General features: G+C 41.5%; 1 protein-coding gene across 1 annotated transcript in view; it reads right to left on the reverse strand.

The window, feature by feature from the left end:
- The window catches only part of PLS1 (plastin 1), an 89,724-nt gene that overhangs the window by 389 nt on the left and 70,253 nt on the right, over positions 1-19,082 (reverse strand). The window contains exons 12-14 of the mRNA XM_044291033.1: positions 17,773-17,906; positions 6,635-6,758; positions 2,505-2,629 (exon numbers count right to left, since the gene is read on the reverse strand). Of these exons, the coding sequence (XP_044146968.1) occupies positions 2,505-2,629; positions 6,635-6,758; positions 17,773-17,906 (383 nt within the window). The remainder of the gene's footprint in view (positions 1-2,504; positions 2,630-6,634; positions 6,759-17,772; positions 17,907-19,082) is intronic.

Here is a 19,082-nt window from a genome sequence, read left to right on the forward strand (position 1 = left end):
GGTGCAACGGATGCGGACAGCACACGGAGTGCTGTCCGCATCTTTTGCGGCCCCATTGAAGTGAATGGGTCCACATCCGAGCCGCAAAAACAGCAGCTCGGTTGCGGACCAAAACAACTGTCGTGTGCATGAGGCCTTAAAGGGAACCCGGTAACAGGTTCCCTTTAAATACTCAATAACCTAAGCACAAATAGTACAGGTGAATATATGAAACTTTATAATATATCTTATCAGAGAAAATGCCTCTAGAGATCTCACTAACCTATAGGGAGTCCATCAGGTTTAGATTTTTACTGAATAGAATAATGCAGCATGCTATGTTATTCTGGCCATCAAAGAGTAACAGAATAAGTTAACCCCTTCCCACCATCCAGTGTACATATAACGCTCTTGGCTAGTACTTTCTGCAACCCATTATGTATGGTGGATGATGTTGTAGACTTAGGAAGTGAGCCTCAGCAATCGGTAGCCGGTGTTAGCTGTAATTCTGATTCCTGCTTTTTTAGCCCTATCATCCCTCCTTCCCCCAGTACATGATTGTGTAGTGCCAATGGGTTGCTATGGCTGTCGATGCCCTAAAAATGCCAAAGGATGCCAAAGGACCGCCATCTTAGTACACCTGCCAGGCCAAACAAAATACTAATTAGGTTTGGTGGCCAAAACACATAGGACAGTGTACAGAACGAAATCACTGAAAATAGTCCCATTAAAAAGATAATTTTTACTAGATGCCATGTGAAAAAGAAGAAAAGTACATACACTGTAATTGGTATCACTGCATCCGTAATGACCCAATCTATAAAATTATCCTGTTAATAAACCCATATGGTGAATGCCACTATTATAATTTTTTGTTCATCCCACCTCTCATAAAAGTGGTCAAAAAGTTGTACGTGTCCAAAATACACATACAACTTGCCCTGCATAAAGCGCTCTCGACAGAAAAAGTAAAAAAAAAAATAAAAAATGTATGGATTTGGAAAGGTGGGGACCATTAAGCTAAAACAATTGCTGCATCATAAAGGCCAAAAGTAGCTGTGGCGGAAGGGAGTTAGTAAGACTAGTGGTAATGTGGCGCACTGGAGCAACAAGAGACCATGCGAGGTGCTCTCAGTAGAGTAGGCTCACCCTGTCTACTCAAAAGAGTTACAGTGAAAACAGAAGAAACTGGGCACTCTCAGATATTGTAAACAAAACGGAATTTATTAATAAATAAAACCGATTCCTGCCCCATGTATGGGGTAAAAGGATAAAACCACAATAAATATAGAATAATAAATAAATAGGAAGGGAGTTAATAGTAAAGTGTAAACAGTGCTTAAAGGGGTTTTTCAGTATAATAAATACGTTAGCTAAGGCTACTTTCACACTTGCGGCAGGACGGATCCGACAGGCTGTTCACCATGTCGGATCCGTCCTGCGGCTATTTCGCCGTGCCGCCGGACCGCCGCTCCGTCCCCATTGACTATAATGGGGACAGGGGCGGAGCTAAAAACTAAAAAGCCTGACATGCAGTAATTTTAGTTTGCCGTGCACCGCCATGCTGCGCCGGAGCTCCGCCCCCGTCCCCATTACAGTCAATGGGGACGGAGCGGCGGTCCGGCAGCACGGCGAAATAGCCGCAGGACGGATCCAACATGGTGAACAGCCTGTCGGATCCGTCCTGCCGCAAGTGTGAAAGTAGCCTTAGCTTTGTTTTATAAGATGACTCAATCACTATAGAATGAAGCGAATCCAGCATCCTGTGATGTTCGCTGCCTATTGAGGACGTATTGGATCTCATATAATCCCATAAGGAATGTAAACTGAAAGGACCAGGAGTCTACCAGCACAGTGTAAAAACTTTTTGAGATGCCAGAAAATCTGTTTAATGGTATGACCACACATGGCATAAATGCTGTGGCTTTTCCACTACGGAATCTTACATTTTTACCGTAGCAGCAAAGTGGGTGAAAAATAAATTTCATGCATACCCTATGAATAAAATGCACAGCAGAAATTAACCAGCTATGCCCCGGAAATTAACCAGCAAGCTATGTCCCACAATGGGAGCTACGGAAACAGCGAGCCCCGGCGCTCTCCTCTGTATCCCGGTCAGCTGGTGGTCGGCACTGTGTCTCATCTCGCCTTAGTAACAGTGAAATGAGACAGCCCCTTTAACATGCCTGATCCAGGTGTCTGCCAGGGGTTTATGCTCCTTTCTCCATGGCAGTGTATAGAAAGGATAAATGAAAAATGACTACTATTTTTTATTATTCCAAATACTAGTGCACAGATTTCCTACTGCAGATCTTATGTGGGAAGCTGCTTTAGTCTCGGTCACAGTTAACTAGTCTCTGAGAGGCCATAATACTCTCATGACTTATTCATCATTGCATCCGGAGCAGTTTAACGTGATGGAAGTCATTGCACATCCTTACATCTTACACTTCCCTAGTGATCTCTTTATGGAGTGTTACTCAACCAACCCAAGAAGGAGCAAATAAACAATTATCCTCACTCACTTTGCATTGTCCATTTTGTCGGCATCTGAAAGATTTTCTCTTTTTACCATATCTGGATTGACAGCTTTAGGAGCGATGGCATCAAGTAAGTCGAGCACAGGCAGGCTTGTGCTAATGGCCTTATCCTGGAAGGAAAAGGTTAATACGCCATTAACTATTAACATGTTTTGTAGACGGAAGTGTCTTTAATGGATTTGTATAAGTGTTACGTCACTCTTACTTACTCAGCTCTGGAAAATTAGCTCTTAGGATTTTCCAAGTCTGTTCTTAAAGGAGTTCTGTCATCAGATATGCCACAATGAAACTATCTCACCTGAGCCTTGTGCTTGACAGTTAAACATTATGGTCTTGGTCCCATCTTCCTAGGTGCCCACATTGTTAAGAAAATTGATGTTTTATAATATGCAAATGAGCCCCTAGAAACAAAGAGGGGGTGTCGTTGCACCTTGTTGCTCTGAGAGGCTCCACTCACTGCTCCTCATGCTACACCCCCACCACTGACTCATTCAGTGCACACTCTGTACAGGGATGCATCCCTCTCAGAGCAACAAGGTGCAATTATTTTCTCAAGAATGCGGGTGCTTCGGAAGATGAGACCAAGACCATGACATTAAGCTGTCAATCGCACTTTGTAAATGGTACAGTCACAAGCCCATACCACTTGAATAACATCATTAATCCAGTCATTGTGTCTCTGCATGAACAACACAGGCCTAATTTCATCTTCATGGACGACAATGCGCCAGCTCATTGAGGTTGCATCATTAGGGAATGGTACTTTAAATGGAGTGGCCTGCACTTTCTCCAGACCTGAATCCCATGGGATCAGTTGAGCCACCATGTAGAGTCTTCGCAACTCTGTACCCCAGAACCTCAATGATTTGAGGGCCACCTTTCAAGAAGAGTAGGATGCCAAGCCTCAGCAGACAATAAATTGACTTGTGAACAGCATGATACATCGTTGTCAATCTGTAATTGATGCTCAAGGCCACCTGACAAGTTATTGAGACATTGACATTTTGGTGGGGGTATACCCACCACTCTTGTTGGCTTTTGTTTCAATAACTTGTTTGAGATGAGAAAATCACCACTGCATGCATCTACTTAAATGCCATACTTTCATGATAATATCACTGTAACGTTAACTTTTTACGTTTTCCACAAATTTCACCAGAAAGCCAAATATCCCTAACTTTTTGTGAGTAGTGTATCTCAGAGAAATGAGTGCTGCACACTGGACATCCTTAGGAGGAGGGGCAGAAAGGTATAAACTTTTGTGTACAAAGGCAAATAATGGAACTCCACCAGGTAGGATGTTGTAAGGTCACTATCTCTCTTGTATCACCATGGGGTGTCAGCCATGAGGTACAACATGGTGACAGGAGTTCCTCCCTATTGTGTTGCAGGCTAGTGATTGTTATTTACTTTTACTACTCTGTATGTGATTTGTCTGTTTTATATTTTTATCACATTAAGTAAATATATTTATTCACTTAGCCTGCTTAAGTCTATTTATTCTCAGATCGTTGAATTCATGTTAAAACTGAGGAAACAACATTTTTTGTAAAATCGGCCAGGGCTAATGTCTGCTATTGGTGATAATGACGATCTCAGCCATCTAATCCTTTAGATGCTGTAATCAAATGTGAACACAGCATCTGAGACTGCTAAACTGTAATCACACGTTTCCTGGCCCTAGCCATCTTCGCCATCTGAGATCAGGGAATGAGTTCTGTATTAGGCCTCATGCACAGGACCGTTGTGTGCATCCGTGGCTGTTGTGCCGTTTTCAGTTTCTTTTTCGCGGACCCATTGACTTTCAATGGGTCCGTGGAAAAATCGGAAAATGCACCGTTTGGCAGCCGCATCCGTGATCTGTGTTTCCTGGCTGTGAAAAAAATATGACCTGTCCTATTTTTTTCACGGCCAACGGTTCACGGACCCATTCAAGTCAATGGGTCCGTGAAAACTCACGGATGCACACAAGATTGTCATCCGTGTCCGTGATCCGTGTCCGTGATCCGTGTCCGTTTTTTCCTATCATTTCAATGGCAAACTTGACTTACCGTATATACTCGAGTATAAGACGAGTTTTTGGGCACAAATTTTTGTGCTCAAAAAGCCTCCTCGTCTTATACTTGAGTCTACTATCTTACTTTGTCTTTGCTCCGGTAATGCAGGCAGTGCGGGGGGCGGCGCTCACTCACTGACGTCACGCGCCTGCGCCGCCTAGTGGGAGCAGGCGCGTGACGTCAGTGAGTGAGCGCCGCTCCCCGCACTGCCAAGTAAGATATCCAAAGTTAAAGAATACTGATGAATACTACTTTATAAATATACTGCTGTGAGCGTCGGGGAGGGGGATCTGTGGATGGCACTGTAGGGGGATCTGTGGATGGCAGTGCCATCCACAGATCCCCCTACAGTGCCATCCACAGATCCCCCCTCCCCTAAACAGTGCCATCCTGGCACTGTTTAGGGGAGGGGGGATCTGTGGATGGCACTGTTTAGGGGGGAATCTGTGGATGGCACTGTTTAGGGGGGAATCTGTGGATGGCACTGTTTAGGGGGGAGATCTGTGGATGGCTCCCTGTATTTAATGCAGAGTGTGTGTGTATATATAATGCACACACTCTGCATTAAATACAGGGAGTCAGAGTCAGACTCCCATCAATCTGAGTCACCCTCTTGCAGATGTGTGTATATAATGTAGAGTGTGTGCATTATATACACATACACTCTGCATTATAGCTGCATTTCCCACCCTAGTCTTATACTCGAGTCACTAATTTTTCCCATTTTTGGGGGGAAAATTAGGGGCCTCGGCTTATACTCGGGTCGGCTTATACTCGAGTATATACGGTAGATTTTTTTTTCATTTTTCATGTCCGTGGATCCTCCAAAAAACAAGGAAGACCCACGGACGAAAAAACGGTCACGGACCTACGGACCCTGTTTTTGCGGACCTTAAAAAAAAACGGTCGTGTGCATGAGGCCTAAATAATAGGCCTGAGCCTGTACAAGGCCTCCAGGCCAATTACTAGTATATTCCAATGCTGGCCTGAAGATTGCAGCACTGGATAGGAATATACTGAATCCCGTATTCTGTAATGGATAGATAACCATAAAAGATTGGTAATCTAATGATTGCATGTTATAGCCACCTAAGGTGACTTAAAAAAAATACGTTTTAAAAAATCTAGAAAAATAATTTGAAAAATTAAAATTTCCCTAGAATAAAAAATAATAACAAAAAAGAAACATCCTAGGCATCGGTGCTTCTAAAAACCTGTGTACAATTAAAATAATTATCCCATACGTCGAACAGCGTACTGGAAAAAAACCCTCAAAATGGCCGATTCTTGTAGCTTACACTCCCAAAAAATGAAATAAAAAGTAATCAAAAAGTTATACACACCCCAAATTGGTATTCTTTAAAAGTACAGAATGCTCTGCAAATAATGAGCCCTCGCACTGCTATGTAGACTATAATAACAAAAAGTTATGGGGGTTAGAATGTGGAGATGCAAAGAAAAAAAAATATTTATTTTCCCAATGTATTTAGGGGCACATTTATAATCTACATAACTTTGGTGCAACCAGCACCAGTTTGAAATGTAAGACAGCTTCCGAGCTGTTTTACATTTAGACCATTTTCCACTGGCGTGAGCGGGGCAAAGTCAAGATATCTAATTCAGTATAGTAAATGACCCCCTTAATTTTTTTCAGGTATTAAGATACCAGAGAAACTATACAGATGTGGTATCGCCGTAATTGTACTGACCTGGAGAATGGGTAACAGGAATAAGTCAGTTTTACTGCACAGCGAATGCCGTCAAAACAAATTGACTCTTGAAGGTACAATTGCAGTGGTCACAAGATCACTGATGGCAAAACTGTGGTCAACGACGCTCGTATGTTTTATTTCCAACCGTTGCCTTACAGTCCATGCAGGACACTTCTGAGCACTTAGAATAAATATACTTTTCAGATCATCTTGAATAATGGCCATACAGTACTTAGTATTGAAGAGTTGTAACAATTTGCACAGTTGGACTCTTTCACATGATGTGATGGACTGCCCATCGATAAATTTGGGTTTTCTTTATTGAAGTCAACAAAAAGTTCTTTACCTTGAAGCTGGTGATGAATGTGGTCTTGTTTGCATTGCGTAGTTTTTCATTTACCCACTTTATAATAGTTCTGTCATCAATCTTTGCACCCTCTCCAAGATCTGATAGCACATTTAATGTATACCTATTAAAGGAACATCTCAGCGTTAGTAAAATAAATTGCTATAACAAGCTATTCATATGCAGCAACCACTGAGAAGTTGGGTTAGAGGATAGGAGTGGTAGTGGCCCTGATGAAGTGTTGTGTCATGGTGTACTCACTCAGGCCGTAGCTCCCTGGGGATTGGTGCAGTGGAATTATAGTCCTGAAGAATGGGTTAAACGTTACAAAGTCTTTTTTTATTAAGTGCAACATAGAACTTGAGATACATATAGTACCAGCAGGCTTGAGTGCAATTCTTCTCTGGCACCAGCAAGGATATGAAGACAGGTTGGATTCAGCACTAAGGTGACACTGGCCTAGTAGTTGTTTGGTGATGGGTGGCTTGGCTGTATTTCCTCACCTTACAAGTAGCAGGTCACTCTGCTGTCTGGACTCTCAAGGCTTTACTTGAGGACAATTTTGAATGTTTCCTTCTGGAGATTAGGTCACAGGAGGACTGCAGACAGGGTCCTCTCCATTCTGTAGCTAGACATACAGGTGAAACTAAAAAAATTTGAATATTGTGCAAAGTTCATCTATTTCAGTAATGCAACTTAAAAGATGAAACTAATATATGAGATAGACTCATTACATGCAAAGCGAGATATTTCAAGCCTTTATTTGTTATAATTTGGATGATTATGGCTTACAGCTTATGAAACCCCAAAGTAACAATTTTGAGGTACCCTTTGGGGGGTATGGACTAATTAGCTGACAAGAGTGTGACACTTTGAGCCTAGAATATTGAACCTTTTCACAAAATCCTAATTTTAAGCTGCATTAATGCAATTCCTTTTCATTTGCATTACTGAAATAAATTGACTTTTTTTTCGAGTTTCACCTGTATATTCCCCCTCTTGGCAGGGAGCAGGACCACCCCACTCCTACCAACAGGGGAGGAACAGGGTGGTTAACCCTGTACCTGACAACCTTTTTTAACCATTGCTTGCTGGGAACTACGGCCAGAAACAAACAATAAAATACACACTGTACAACAATATACAATTTATAATGCAGGTCTGGGGTACTACACATACTATCATTTTCTCATTGTAGCAGCGTACTATGGAAAACTATTTTTGTTCAGTCTGTCCACTGAGGCTGTTTTGCACCAAGGCTGCCATTTCCGATGGATACATGATGAATCTATTTTAAATGGTCACAAATTTTTCACACAATTTTGCAAATATCAATAGTACAAGTGACCACAAGAAATTGGGATTTATCTACTCCAATTTTGCATTGGTCCATATAATGTAGTGCTTTTAGCTTACATAGAACCTGTCTCCACTCCTGACATGTCTGTTTCCATGTATAACTGCAGTCTACATGACCATTCTGGATCATCCATTCTTATGGATCTGTTTTGTGCCGTTCTTCTGTTATTCCTACTAGAGGTTGAAATGTCACCTGGGTGTTACCAGTTGGGATGTGTCCTTTATTAACAGTCTGACACTGTCTAATCAGTGAATGAATCACTCCATTCTAATTTTCACTTATTTAGATTGTTTATTTAAATCCGTTTTTTTTACTTTGACATTTGAAGGACTTGCTTGCCTTCCTGTGAGCGGGTCGCAGCTCATCAAGTACCTGCATCTCCCAAGATGCATTGCAATTAGCCTTTGTTAACCTCTTCCTGCATAGAAACTAGTCTTTGCCATAAATCTCCAGAGATATATATGGTATGTAATACCCCCACATTTTATTTCTCTATTTTCTAGAGATATATAGTTGTATATTTCTATGAATTTAGAAATATAAATAAATGGATGAAAGGTAGGTGTCTGGACCACTTCACCTGATCACTACGCCAGCACTGAGAAGAGACAGAGCAAGGAGGCTACTGAGCATGTTAGTCTACCACTGAATGCAGGAGAAGGTGGACCAGAAGAATAAAGTGCAGGGGGCGCTACCAGACAGCAAAATGTAAAGTAAATAACAAATGAACTATATTTTTATTGCATAAAAATAATGTACTATATGCCACATATAATAGAAAATACAAAGAAAAAGATACCAGGAAAGTATATACATATATATAGAGAGAGAGAGAGAGAGAGAGAACTGGTGTAGCTTGTGAAAAGTCCTAGAGCCAAAAATATGAGATTCAGATTATGACAGATGTTAGCCTTGGTTGCCAGGGGAAGTTAGTAACATCATGGACACACATACTTCAACATCCAGTAGGGACACAACCACATAGAATAAAAACTGAAATTAGGGCAGGGCAATATGAAGGTAACTGAAAAATAAATAAAGGAATGAAAATTGCAGACTGGAATTTAGTGCAACTTAATTTTTTTCTAAAGATAACCACTAACATATGTGAAAAAAATATTTTTCACAGTCCGCCAACTTAAATATTACTGAAAATCTGTGGGCTGAACTTAGGCACAATTTTAAAAAATGATTTCAGCAAATTCTGCCAAGGGTGCTTCTAAATATTAACTGCCATCATGCCCAAACATTTGTACAAATTATTTTTTCCACTAAAAGATAACTTGCAGTGGCAGACTGCCACCACATATGCTTGTTGCCCCAGAAATCAGAGGGACCTCTGCTGGCCACAAGTGGTTGGCTGAAAAAAAAATGACTAGAGGGATGGACATGCTGCCTATGTAAAGGGTTCAGCTGCCCATGGGCCCAAGTGGATTTGCAGAAAAGATTGCAACAGGTAACATCTGAGGTCTTTGAGCACAGCCTAAATTTGGGTTACTATATCTACACTATATAACACTACAACAGCTGTACAATAGCTGTTTTTGACAATATCTTGATTGATTGACAATGGCAGAAACTCCAGAATAAAATGTTTCTCACTGCTTCTTATCTGCATGAGAAATAAGACACATGTCAATAAATGACATAGTTATAGTTAAGGCTTCATTCACATCTGTGTTGGAGGCTCTGTTAGGGGACTCTGTTGTAGATTCTGTTAAAAAAACTGAAAAAAATGATGCACAGTTTTGTCCCGTAAAATGCAGGGCTCCCTGATGTAAACCCAGCAGACCCTATTATAATCAAAAGGGTCTACCAAGTGCTGTTGGTTTCCATCATATGACAGATTCAGTGATACAATTAAAAAAAAACTATTCTCAGCACAGAACAGAAAAACGGAAAAAACTATGCAGATGTGAACGTGGCTTAAATTTACATTTTTAATATATGCAGTGACCTAGTGGATCGCTGCTAAAAGGCTTAATACTGTAAATCATGGTTACATAGTTACATAGTTAATACTGTTGAAAAAGGACATACGTCCATCAAGTTCAACCAAGGGATAGGTGGGGACTTAAATCCCAGAAGGAAGTGAGACTCAGATTTCTACACGTTTTCATAAGCATTAATGTTTTTTACTTTTAAGAATTCGTCTAAACCCTTTTTGAAACTGTCCACTCTTTCTGCTGTGACCACGTCCTGAGGAAGTCTATTCCACAGATTCACTGTTCTCACAGTAAAGAAGCTTTGACGCTTCTAGAGACTGAACTGTTTCTTCTTCAGTTGGAGGCAGTGCCCCCTTGTCTTTTGAGCACATTTTACATGGAACAGCTTTTCGCCGTATTTTTTGTATGGCCCATTTATATACTTGTATAGGTTAATCATGTCCCCCCTTAGACATCTCTTCTCAAGACTAAATAAATTCAATTATTTTAATCTTTCTTCATAACTAAGACCCTTCATGCCCCTTATCATTTTAGCCTTTCTCCTCTGTACTTTTTCCAGCTGCAGTTCATCCTTTCTATGTACTGGTGCCCAGACATGGACTGCATATTCCAGATGAGGCCGCACCAGCGCTTTGTAAAGTGGTAATATTACATCCCTGTCCCGCAAGTCCATGCCTCATTTAATGCATGACAATATCCTGGTAGCCTTAGAAGCAGCTGATTGACATTGTATGCTGTGATTTAATCTACCATCTACAAGGACACCCAAATCCTTCTCTAGAAGTGACTCTCCCAGTGCTACATCACCTAGGAAAAATGGAGCACAGAGATTATTACTACCAAGATGCATAACTTTAGATTTGTCCACATTGAACCTCATTTGCCAAGTTGATGCCCAATCACTCAGAGTGTTCAAGTCAGCTTGTAGTGTGTGGACATCTTCCATAGACTGTACAGTTCTACACAGCTTAGTGTCATCTGCAAAAATAGATATGGTGCTATTAATCCCGTCCTCAATATCATTAATAAATAGATTAAATAATAAAGGGCCCAGCACTGAACCTTGGGGTACACCACTTATAACCTGAAAAGGAATCATTGACCACAACTCTATGGACACGGTCCTTCAGCCAGTTTTCAATCCAATTACAAACTATAGTTTCCAAGCCAATAGGTCTATAATTACCTGTGGAGGACCTTGATCCTTTTTTTGAATATGGGCACCACGTTTGCCTTGTGCCAATCACTTGGCACTGTACTAGTCCCTAGAGAATCCTTAAAAATTATCAACAGGGGCACAGCAATGACTGAACTGAGCTCTTTAAGCATTCTTGGGTGTACTCCATCTGGACCCGGAGCTTTGTTCACATTTACCCTATTTAACTTCTCTTGGACCATATCTACAGTTAGCCAATTGAGTATATCACTGGGTGTACTAACAGCCCCGGTGCCACAGATACAGTTGCAAGAAAAAGTATGTGAACTCTTTGGAATGATATGGATTTTTGCACAAATTGGTCATAAAATGTGATCTGATCTTCACCTAAGTCACAACAATAGACAATCACAGTCTGCTTAAATTAATAACACACCAAGAATTAAATGTTACCATGTTTTTATTGAACACACCATGTAAACATTCACAGTGCAGGTGGAAAAAGTATGTGAACCCTTGGATTTAATAACTGGTTGAACCTCCTTTGGCAGCAATAACTTCAACCAAAGGTTTCCTGTAGTTACAGATCAGACATGCACAACGGTCAGGAGCAATTCTTGACCATTCCTCTTTACAGAACTGTTTCAGTTCAGCAATATTCTTGGGATGTCTGGTGTGAATCGCTTTCTTGAGGTCATGCCACAGCATCTCAATCGGGTTGAGGTCAGGACTCTGACTGGGCCACTCTAGAAGGCATATTTTCTTCTGTTTAAGCCATTCTGTTGTTCATTTACTTCTATGCTTTGGGTCGTTGTCCTGTTGCAACACACATCTTCTGTTGAGCTTCAGCTGGTAGACAGATGGCCTTAAGTTCTCCTGCAAAATGTCTTGATAAACTTGGGAATTCATTTTTCCTTCGATGATGGCAATCTGTAAAGGCCCTGACGCAGCAAAGCAGCCCCAAACCATGATGCCCCCACCACCATACTTCACAGTTGGGATGAGGTTTTGATGTTGGTGTGCTGTGCCTCTTTTTCGCCACACATAGTGTTGTGTGTTTATTCCAAACAACTCAACTTTGGTTTCATCTGTCCACAGAGTATTTTGCCAGTACTGCTGTGGAACATCCAGGTGCTCTTGTGCAAACTGTAAACGTGCAGCAATGTTTATTTTGGACAGCAGTGGCTTCCTCTGTGGTATCCTCCCATGAAATCCATTCTTGCTTAGTGTTTTACGTATCGTAGATTCGCTAACAGGGATGTTATCATATGCCAGAGACTTTGGTAAGTCTTTAGCTGACACTCTAGGATTCTTCTTCACCTCATTGAGCAGTCTGCGCTGTGCTCTTGCAGTCATCTTTACAGGACGGCTACTCCTAGGGATAGTAGCAGCAGTGCTGAACTTTCTCCATTTATAGACAATTTGTCTTACTGTGGACTGATGAACAGCAAGGCTTTTGGAGATACTTTTATAACCCTTTCCAGTTTTATGCAAGTCAACAATTCTTAATCGTAGGTCTTCTGAGAGCTCTTTTGTGCGAGGCATCATTCACATCAGGCAATGCTTCTTGTGAAAAGCAAACCCAGAACTGGTGTGTGTTTTTTATAGGGCATGGCAGGTGTAACCAACACCTCCAATCTCATCTCATTGATTGGACTCCAGTTGGCTGACACCTCACTCCAATTAGCTCTTGGAGATGTCATTAGTTTGGGGGTTCACATACTTTTTCCACCTGCACTGTGAATGTTTACATAGTGTGTTCAATAAAAACATGGTAACATTTAATTATTTGTGTGTTATTAGTTTAAGCAGACTGTGATTGTCTATTGTTGTGACTTAGATGAAGCTCAGATCACATTTTATGACCAATTTGTGCAGAAATCCAGATCATTTCAAAGGGTTCACATACTTTTTCTTGCAACTGTATCAGCTCCTTTCTCTTCTTTTGTATATACAGAGCTAAAAAACCTATTTAGGAACTCTGCCTTTTCCTTATCTTCAGTGACTACCCCCCTTTACCATTATTTAGGGGACCTACCTGCTCAGATCTAGTTTTTTTTTTGCATTTATATATATATATATATATATATATATATATAAAAAAAATTGGGATTTGTTTTGCTTTCTTTTGCTACCTGCTGTTCGTTTTGTATCTTTGATAATTTTATCTCCTTTTTGCCAATTTTATTAAGCCCTTTGTAATCTTCAAAGGCTACAGCTGACCCCTAAGATTTGTATTTTTTAAATGCCCTCTTTTTGTCTTTTGTTGCTATTTCTACAGTAGCTGTGAGCCATGGGGGGTTTAATTTTAGCCGTTTATACTTGTTACCTAAAGGGATACTTTTTTTGTGCAATTACTCAATGTGGATTTGAAGCTCTCCCATTTATCCTCAGTATTATTATGTGACGGTAGCTGCTCCCAGTCTATGCCCTAAAATGCTGCCCTCAACCCAGGGAAATTAGCCTTTTTGAAATTCAGTGTCTTTGCTCTGCCTGACAGAGTTTGCTTTTTATAGTTTAGGGGGAATATAATTATATTGTGGTCACTATTACCTAGTATCTGTAAAGAATAAATCAAGGCAACCGGACGTACTGTAGATTTCTTGAAAACGTTTCACTCGTTCTTCCAACGAGCTTTCTCAATTCTGAGTGACCGTACAAGAATTCTGGGAATAAATATGTAACTGAATCCACATCTGGTAATTATACCCAGCATTGGGTCAAAGGTGTTGATTCCATTATCCTAATTGGAGTCAGTAGGTGATAAAGACTTCCCAGAAAAAGGTGTCAAGACCGCATTGTATGTGGCAGACAATAGATGTCTAACGCCCCGCATCTATTCTAACCAGTGGCTACAAGAAGAAGGTTATAGAACTACTACAACAACTAGAAAAGGACAAAATCATTGATCGGGCCATGTATCATCGCCTCTACCCTGGGGAAGCCCCTCCATGTATTTATGGACTTCCTAAGATACATAAGGACGGGACCCCTCTCAGGCCAATTGTCAGCAGCATCAACTCTGTGACCTAAAATGTGGCCAAATACTTAGCCAGAATCCTAGCGCCCTTGGTTGGAAACACACAACATCACATACAGAACTCTCAAGATTTCACCACTAAAATCCAGAACTTGGTATTGGGCACAGAAGAAACAATGGTCTCCTATGATGTTACATCCCTCTTCACCTGCATACCCACTACAGAGGCAATTGTAACAGTCAGGAAACAGTTGCTACTAGACAACACCTTAGGCTGCAGAACAGAACTTAGCCCAGACCAAGTGTGTGCCTTACTGGACCTTTGTCTGAGTACCACCTACTTCAAGTATAAGGACAAGTTCTACAAGCAAAAACATGGCTGTGCTATGGGATCGCCAGTCTCGCCTATTGTAGCGAAGCTGTATATGGAGGAAGTAGAAAGGAAAGCCCTGACCACTTTCAAGGGAATTACACCGAGTCATTGGTTCAGATATGTGGATGACACTTGGGTTAAAATTCATAAACAAGAGTTACAGGCTTTCACCGACCACATCAACTCAGTGGATCATAACATCAATTTCACGCGGGAAGATATGCAGAACAACAAACTGGTGTCATGGTCTTATAACAGTGGAAGAGGGAAGAAAGCTGGGAATAGAGGTCTATCGAAAACCAACACACACAGACCAGTACCTGCTATTTGATTCCCACCATCCTCTAGACCACAAACTGGGAGTCATCCAGACTGTACACCACCGGGCAGAGAAAATCCCCACCAGCACAGAGGCCAAGGCGAAGGAACTCAAACACCTCAGAGGGGCATTTAAAACTTGTGGGTATCCAGTTTGGCCCTTTGTCAAAACAGAAGAAAGGAGAAGAAAGAACACCAAGACTACCAGTGAGGGCGAGAAGCATGACAGACGCAAGAATATGGTTATCCCATATGTAGCTGGGGTGTCTGAGAAACTCAAAAGGATTTTTAATAAACATCACATTCCTGTTTGCTTTAAACCCAGCAACACACTGAGGCAACAACTGGTTCACCCCAAAGACCCAACGCATAAACACAAGATGGACAACATTGTGTACACAGTCCAGTGCAATGAGGAATGCTCAGAACTGTATATCGGCGAAACAAAACAACAACTACATCAGCGTATGGCTCAGTATAGAAGAGCCAAAACCTCTGGTCAAGATTCAGCCGTGTACTTACCGTATTTATCGGCGTATAACACGCACTTTTTCCCCCTGAAAATAGGGGGCAAATGATGTATGCGTGTTATACGCCGATATAATGTTAAGAAGCCATGTTTTTACATACCGGAGGTATAACATTAAGACGGCGCAGCGCCTGCCGCAGCTCCCTCCTCATGCACCGCCTGTCCCAGCTCCCTCTGTCATGCGGCGCCTGCCCCAGCTCACTCTGTCATGCGCCGCCTGCCTGTTCATTCATAAAGTGAGATAAGCAGGCAGGCGGCGCATGAGGAGGGAGCTGGGGCAGGCGTCGCATGAGGAGGGAGCTGAGACAGGCGGCGCATGAGGAGGGAGCTGAGACAGGCGGCGCATGAGGAGGGAGCTGAGACAGGCGGCGCATGAGGAGGGAGCTGAGACAGGCGGCGCATGAGGAGGGAGCTGAGACAGGCGGCGCATGAGGAGGGAGCTGAGACATGAGGAGGGAGATGCCGGTCTGCGCCGTCTTAATGTTATACCTCCGGTACTACAGTAAGTACCGTACACTGTACAGCGCGTCTACAATTATAGAGATCAGATTGAATGTTTAACAGTTGCGGGGCCCGGTGTATTAGAGTAGAGTCACTGCACCGGGCCCCGCCATGAGTGTCCCCGCCTCCTCTCTCCACACTGATCCATCTGATGGGGGATCTGTAGATGACACTTATGGGGATCTGTGTCATCCACAGAGCCCTATAAGTGTCATCCTTTTACATTATTTACCTTTATAAGTGGTAATAATATTAATAAAAAAAAGTTCTGAGCTACCCTTATTATAGTTCTTTATTTGAAATTTAAATTTTTTTCCTGAAATTTCCCTCTTAAAATGAAGGTGCGTGTTATACGCCTGTGCGTGTTATACGCCGATAAATACGGTACATCTAAAAGGAACAGTTCACACCTTTGAAGACAGTCAAGTACGTGTTTTGGATAAAGTGGCCAATTGGTACAAACGAGGAGTGAAGGAGGCCATCTACGTAAAAATGGAGAAGCCAAGCTTGAATAGAGGCGGGGGGGTTAGACATCTATTGTCTGCGAAGACCAGAAAGGCCGGATTTGGCGACCAGGCCTGCTTAATCTATTGTCTGCCACATACAATGCGGTCTTGACACCTTTTTCTGGGAAGTCTTTATCACCTACTGACTCCAATTAGGATAATGGAATCAACACCTTTGACCCAATGCTGGGTATAATTATCAGATGTGGATTCAGTTACATATTTATTCCCAGAATTCTTGTACGGTCACTCAGAATTGAGAAAGCTCGTTGGAAGAACGAGTGAAACGTTTTCAAGAAATCTACAGTACGTCCAGTTGCCTTGATTTATTCTTTACAGATATATACAATGACCTGGATAAATGAGAACCTTCACAGACACTATTACCTAGTGTTTCTCGAACAGCAACATTACCAACAACCTCTGCATCATTCGAAATTACCAGATCCAACAGAGCATCGCCCCTAGTGGGAGCTTCTACAAACTGGCCCATAAAGTGGTCCTGTAGCAAGTTGAGAAATTTTCTCCCCTTTGCAGTTGAGCCAGAACCATGGTTAAAGGGTTACTTTTTAGGTTTACCACTTTAAACTGTTTACTGGTATGATGATTTGTGCATTGTGACAGGGACAGAGGTTCTCCAGTAAAATACCACTCCTGAGAGTAAAAACTGCCAGGAAAAAAACACTTTGCTAAGGATTACTCTCTGGGAGAAGGAAGCACTGAACATTTACATAAGAAGGAGGAACATAAAGGCTAGACAGTAAGGTAAATGCACTTTTATTGCAATAGACTTTGCTGCATGTGGACAGGGTTGATTGCTTCTGGTGTCTTCCACACTTCTGAGATGGACTGGCCATCCAATCTAGGACTAAATCTTCCAATTGGGAATGGTAGAAAGTGTATTGCGAGTGATTTCACATCTGTGGTTATTTTGGAAAATTGCATAATGTATTCAGAGACAGATTCACAGAGGACTGCTACTATCGTTGCCACCTCTTATAGACAGCCTTTGTGAAAAGCCAACTATGTAATATACCTCAGAACTATTTATACCACTTCTATTTGTACTACAACCTCCATTATCTATTCAATAAAGAAAGACTTTATTTGTTGTAATCAAAACGAGCCTGGTCATTACCTTCACTATGCACCTACCCTCTGCCTGCTCTGTTGCCTTGCACCCGCTGCCTATCCGCCTGACACCAAAGGCACCCCAGACACCACAAGGAGCCCCCAAAACTCCAGGTGTGCTCCGAGAGAAAGAAGGGTTGCACCCCTCTGGTCACTGCATGACCAAGGAAGTGCCAGGTGAGGCTACCACCGGCATCACTTCCACAACTACCACTCAGCCTCCTCTTGTGCTCACTGCATGTATATTTTGTATAAATTACATATAAGAGAATGCTGATTCTGATCATTGTACAAGCGCATGATTGGATGCGTACATTTGGGATATGTGCTGTACTTACCGCCTCATTAGCTGCCAAACAAGGGCCAGTGTGAGTGTGTGGTTCCCCCTATGCAGGTCACTCCCACATATTCCAACTAAAGAGAATCTTGCCTTGTTCTTTCCCAAATCTACAGCATAATTACAATTCTCTATCTAGAAAAATGAAGACATACATAAGTAAGTAGAAGAAAGTTCAAATATTTTCGGGTATATATTTTTGGTCAGTTTCTAAGCATATTACTAGTATTATAGAGTCAACTAACATCTTACAGAAGTGCCAATTTAAATTGCCAAATATGCCCCTACACAATGGCACCCTCTTAGCAATGCAGCTGTGTCATATAGCACACTTCCCTCTAGCCCCAACTACTAAGAAAAGAACTACATATGTGAAGGAGCTCACTTCTGGCCGTACGACTGACACTTAGGTTGGTAATAAGTTGGTGCAATTGAGTGCACTATTCATATTTGAACCCTAAATGAGCCTCTCCTTGTGAAATGTCCCCCTACATACATAAAGTGTCCAGTAATATACTGTACTCTAATAGAGGGGCTCAAGATGTTATGTCGATTAGGGTGCATTCACACGACCATATGTATTTTGTGCTCTGCATAAGCAAATCCGCAAAAAAAATATGGATGAATTCCGAGTTGAATCCTGTTTTTGGGTTTTTTTGAGGACAAGAATAATGGCAATCCTTTTTTTTGCAAAACGGACAAGAATAGGACATGTTCTATCTTTTTTGCAGGGCTGCGAAACGGACATACGGATGCAGACAGCACATGCATTTTTTTGCAGCCACATTGAAATGAATGGATCTGCATCTCATCCGCAAAAAAAATCAGATCGGATTTGAATAAAAAATATGGTTGTATGATGGGGCCTTAATGAAAGCTCAGTTATTTCCAAGTTATTAAGTTTCCATTGTTTTGTGATGTACAGAATAGCACAGCAATGGGATTCACCCAGTTTTTGTAATTTTCCAATATATTCTTAATGCATTTTGGAACCAGTATAGGTGAAAGAGAAATCAGTAGCACTGCCCTGAAAATATACTGATTAAGCTAAGAGGTATACTTCATCTGCTTTAGAAAGAGATTTAGATTGTTTTAATAACCAAAAAAACGAAAAGGGCAATTGGCTAACACCATGATACGTAGCTAATATACTCGTGGGCAATAATCAACCCTGTCCTCCAAATTCTATATACCCCTTGATATAGGAGATAATGGGGAATTGTCTCTTAGTGTAGAGGCTAGTAACAGATACAAATAAGATTTTCTACCTAGTCCTAGAATTGAAAAATGATAAGCTTTCTGTGCCTAGGA

Source organism: Bufo gargarizans, chromosome 4 (assembly GCF_014858855.1).
Source record: "Bufo gargarizans isolate SCDJY-AF-19 chromosome 4, ASM1485885v1, whole genome shotgun sequence".
Classification (NCBI taxonomy): domain Eukaryota; kingdom Metazoa; phylum Chordata; class Amphibia; order Anura; family Bufonidae; genus Bufo; species Bufo gargarizans.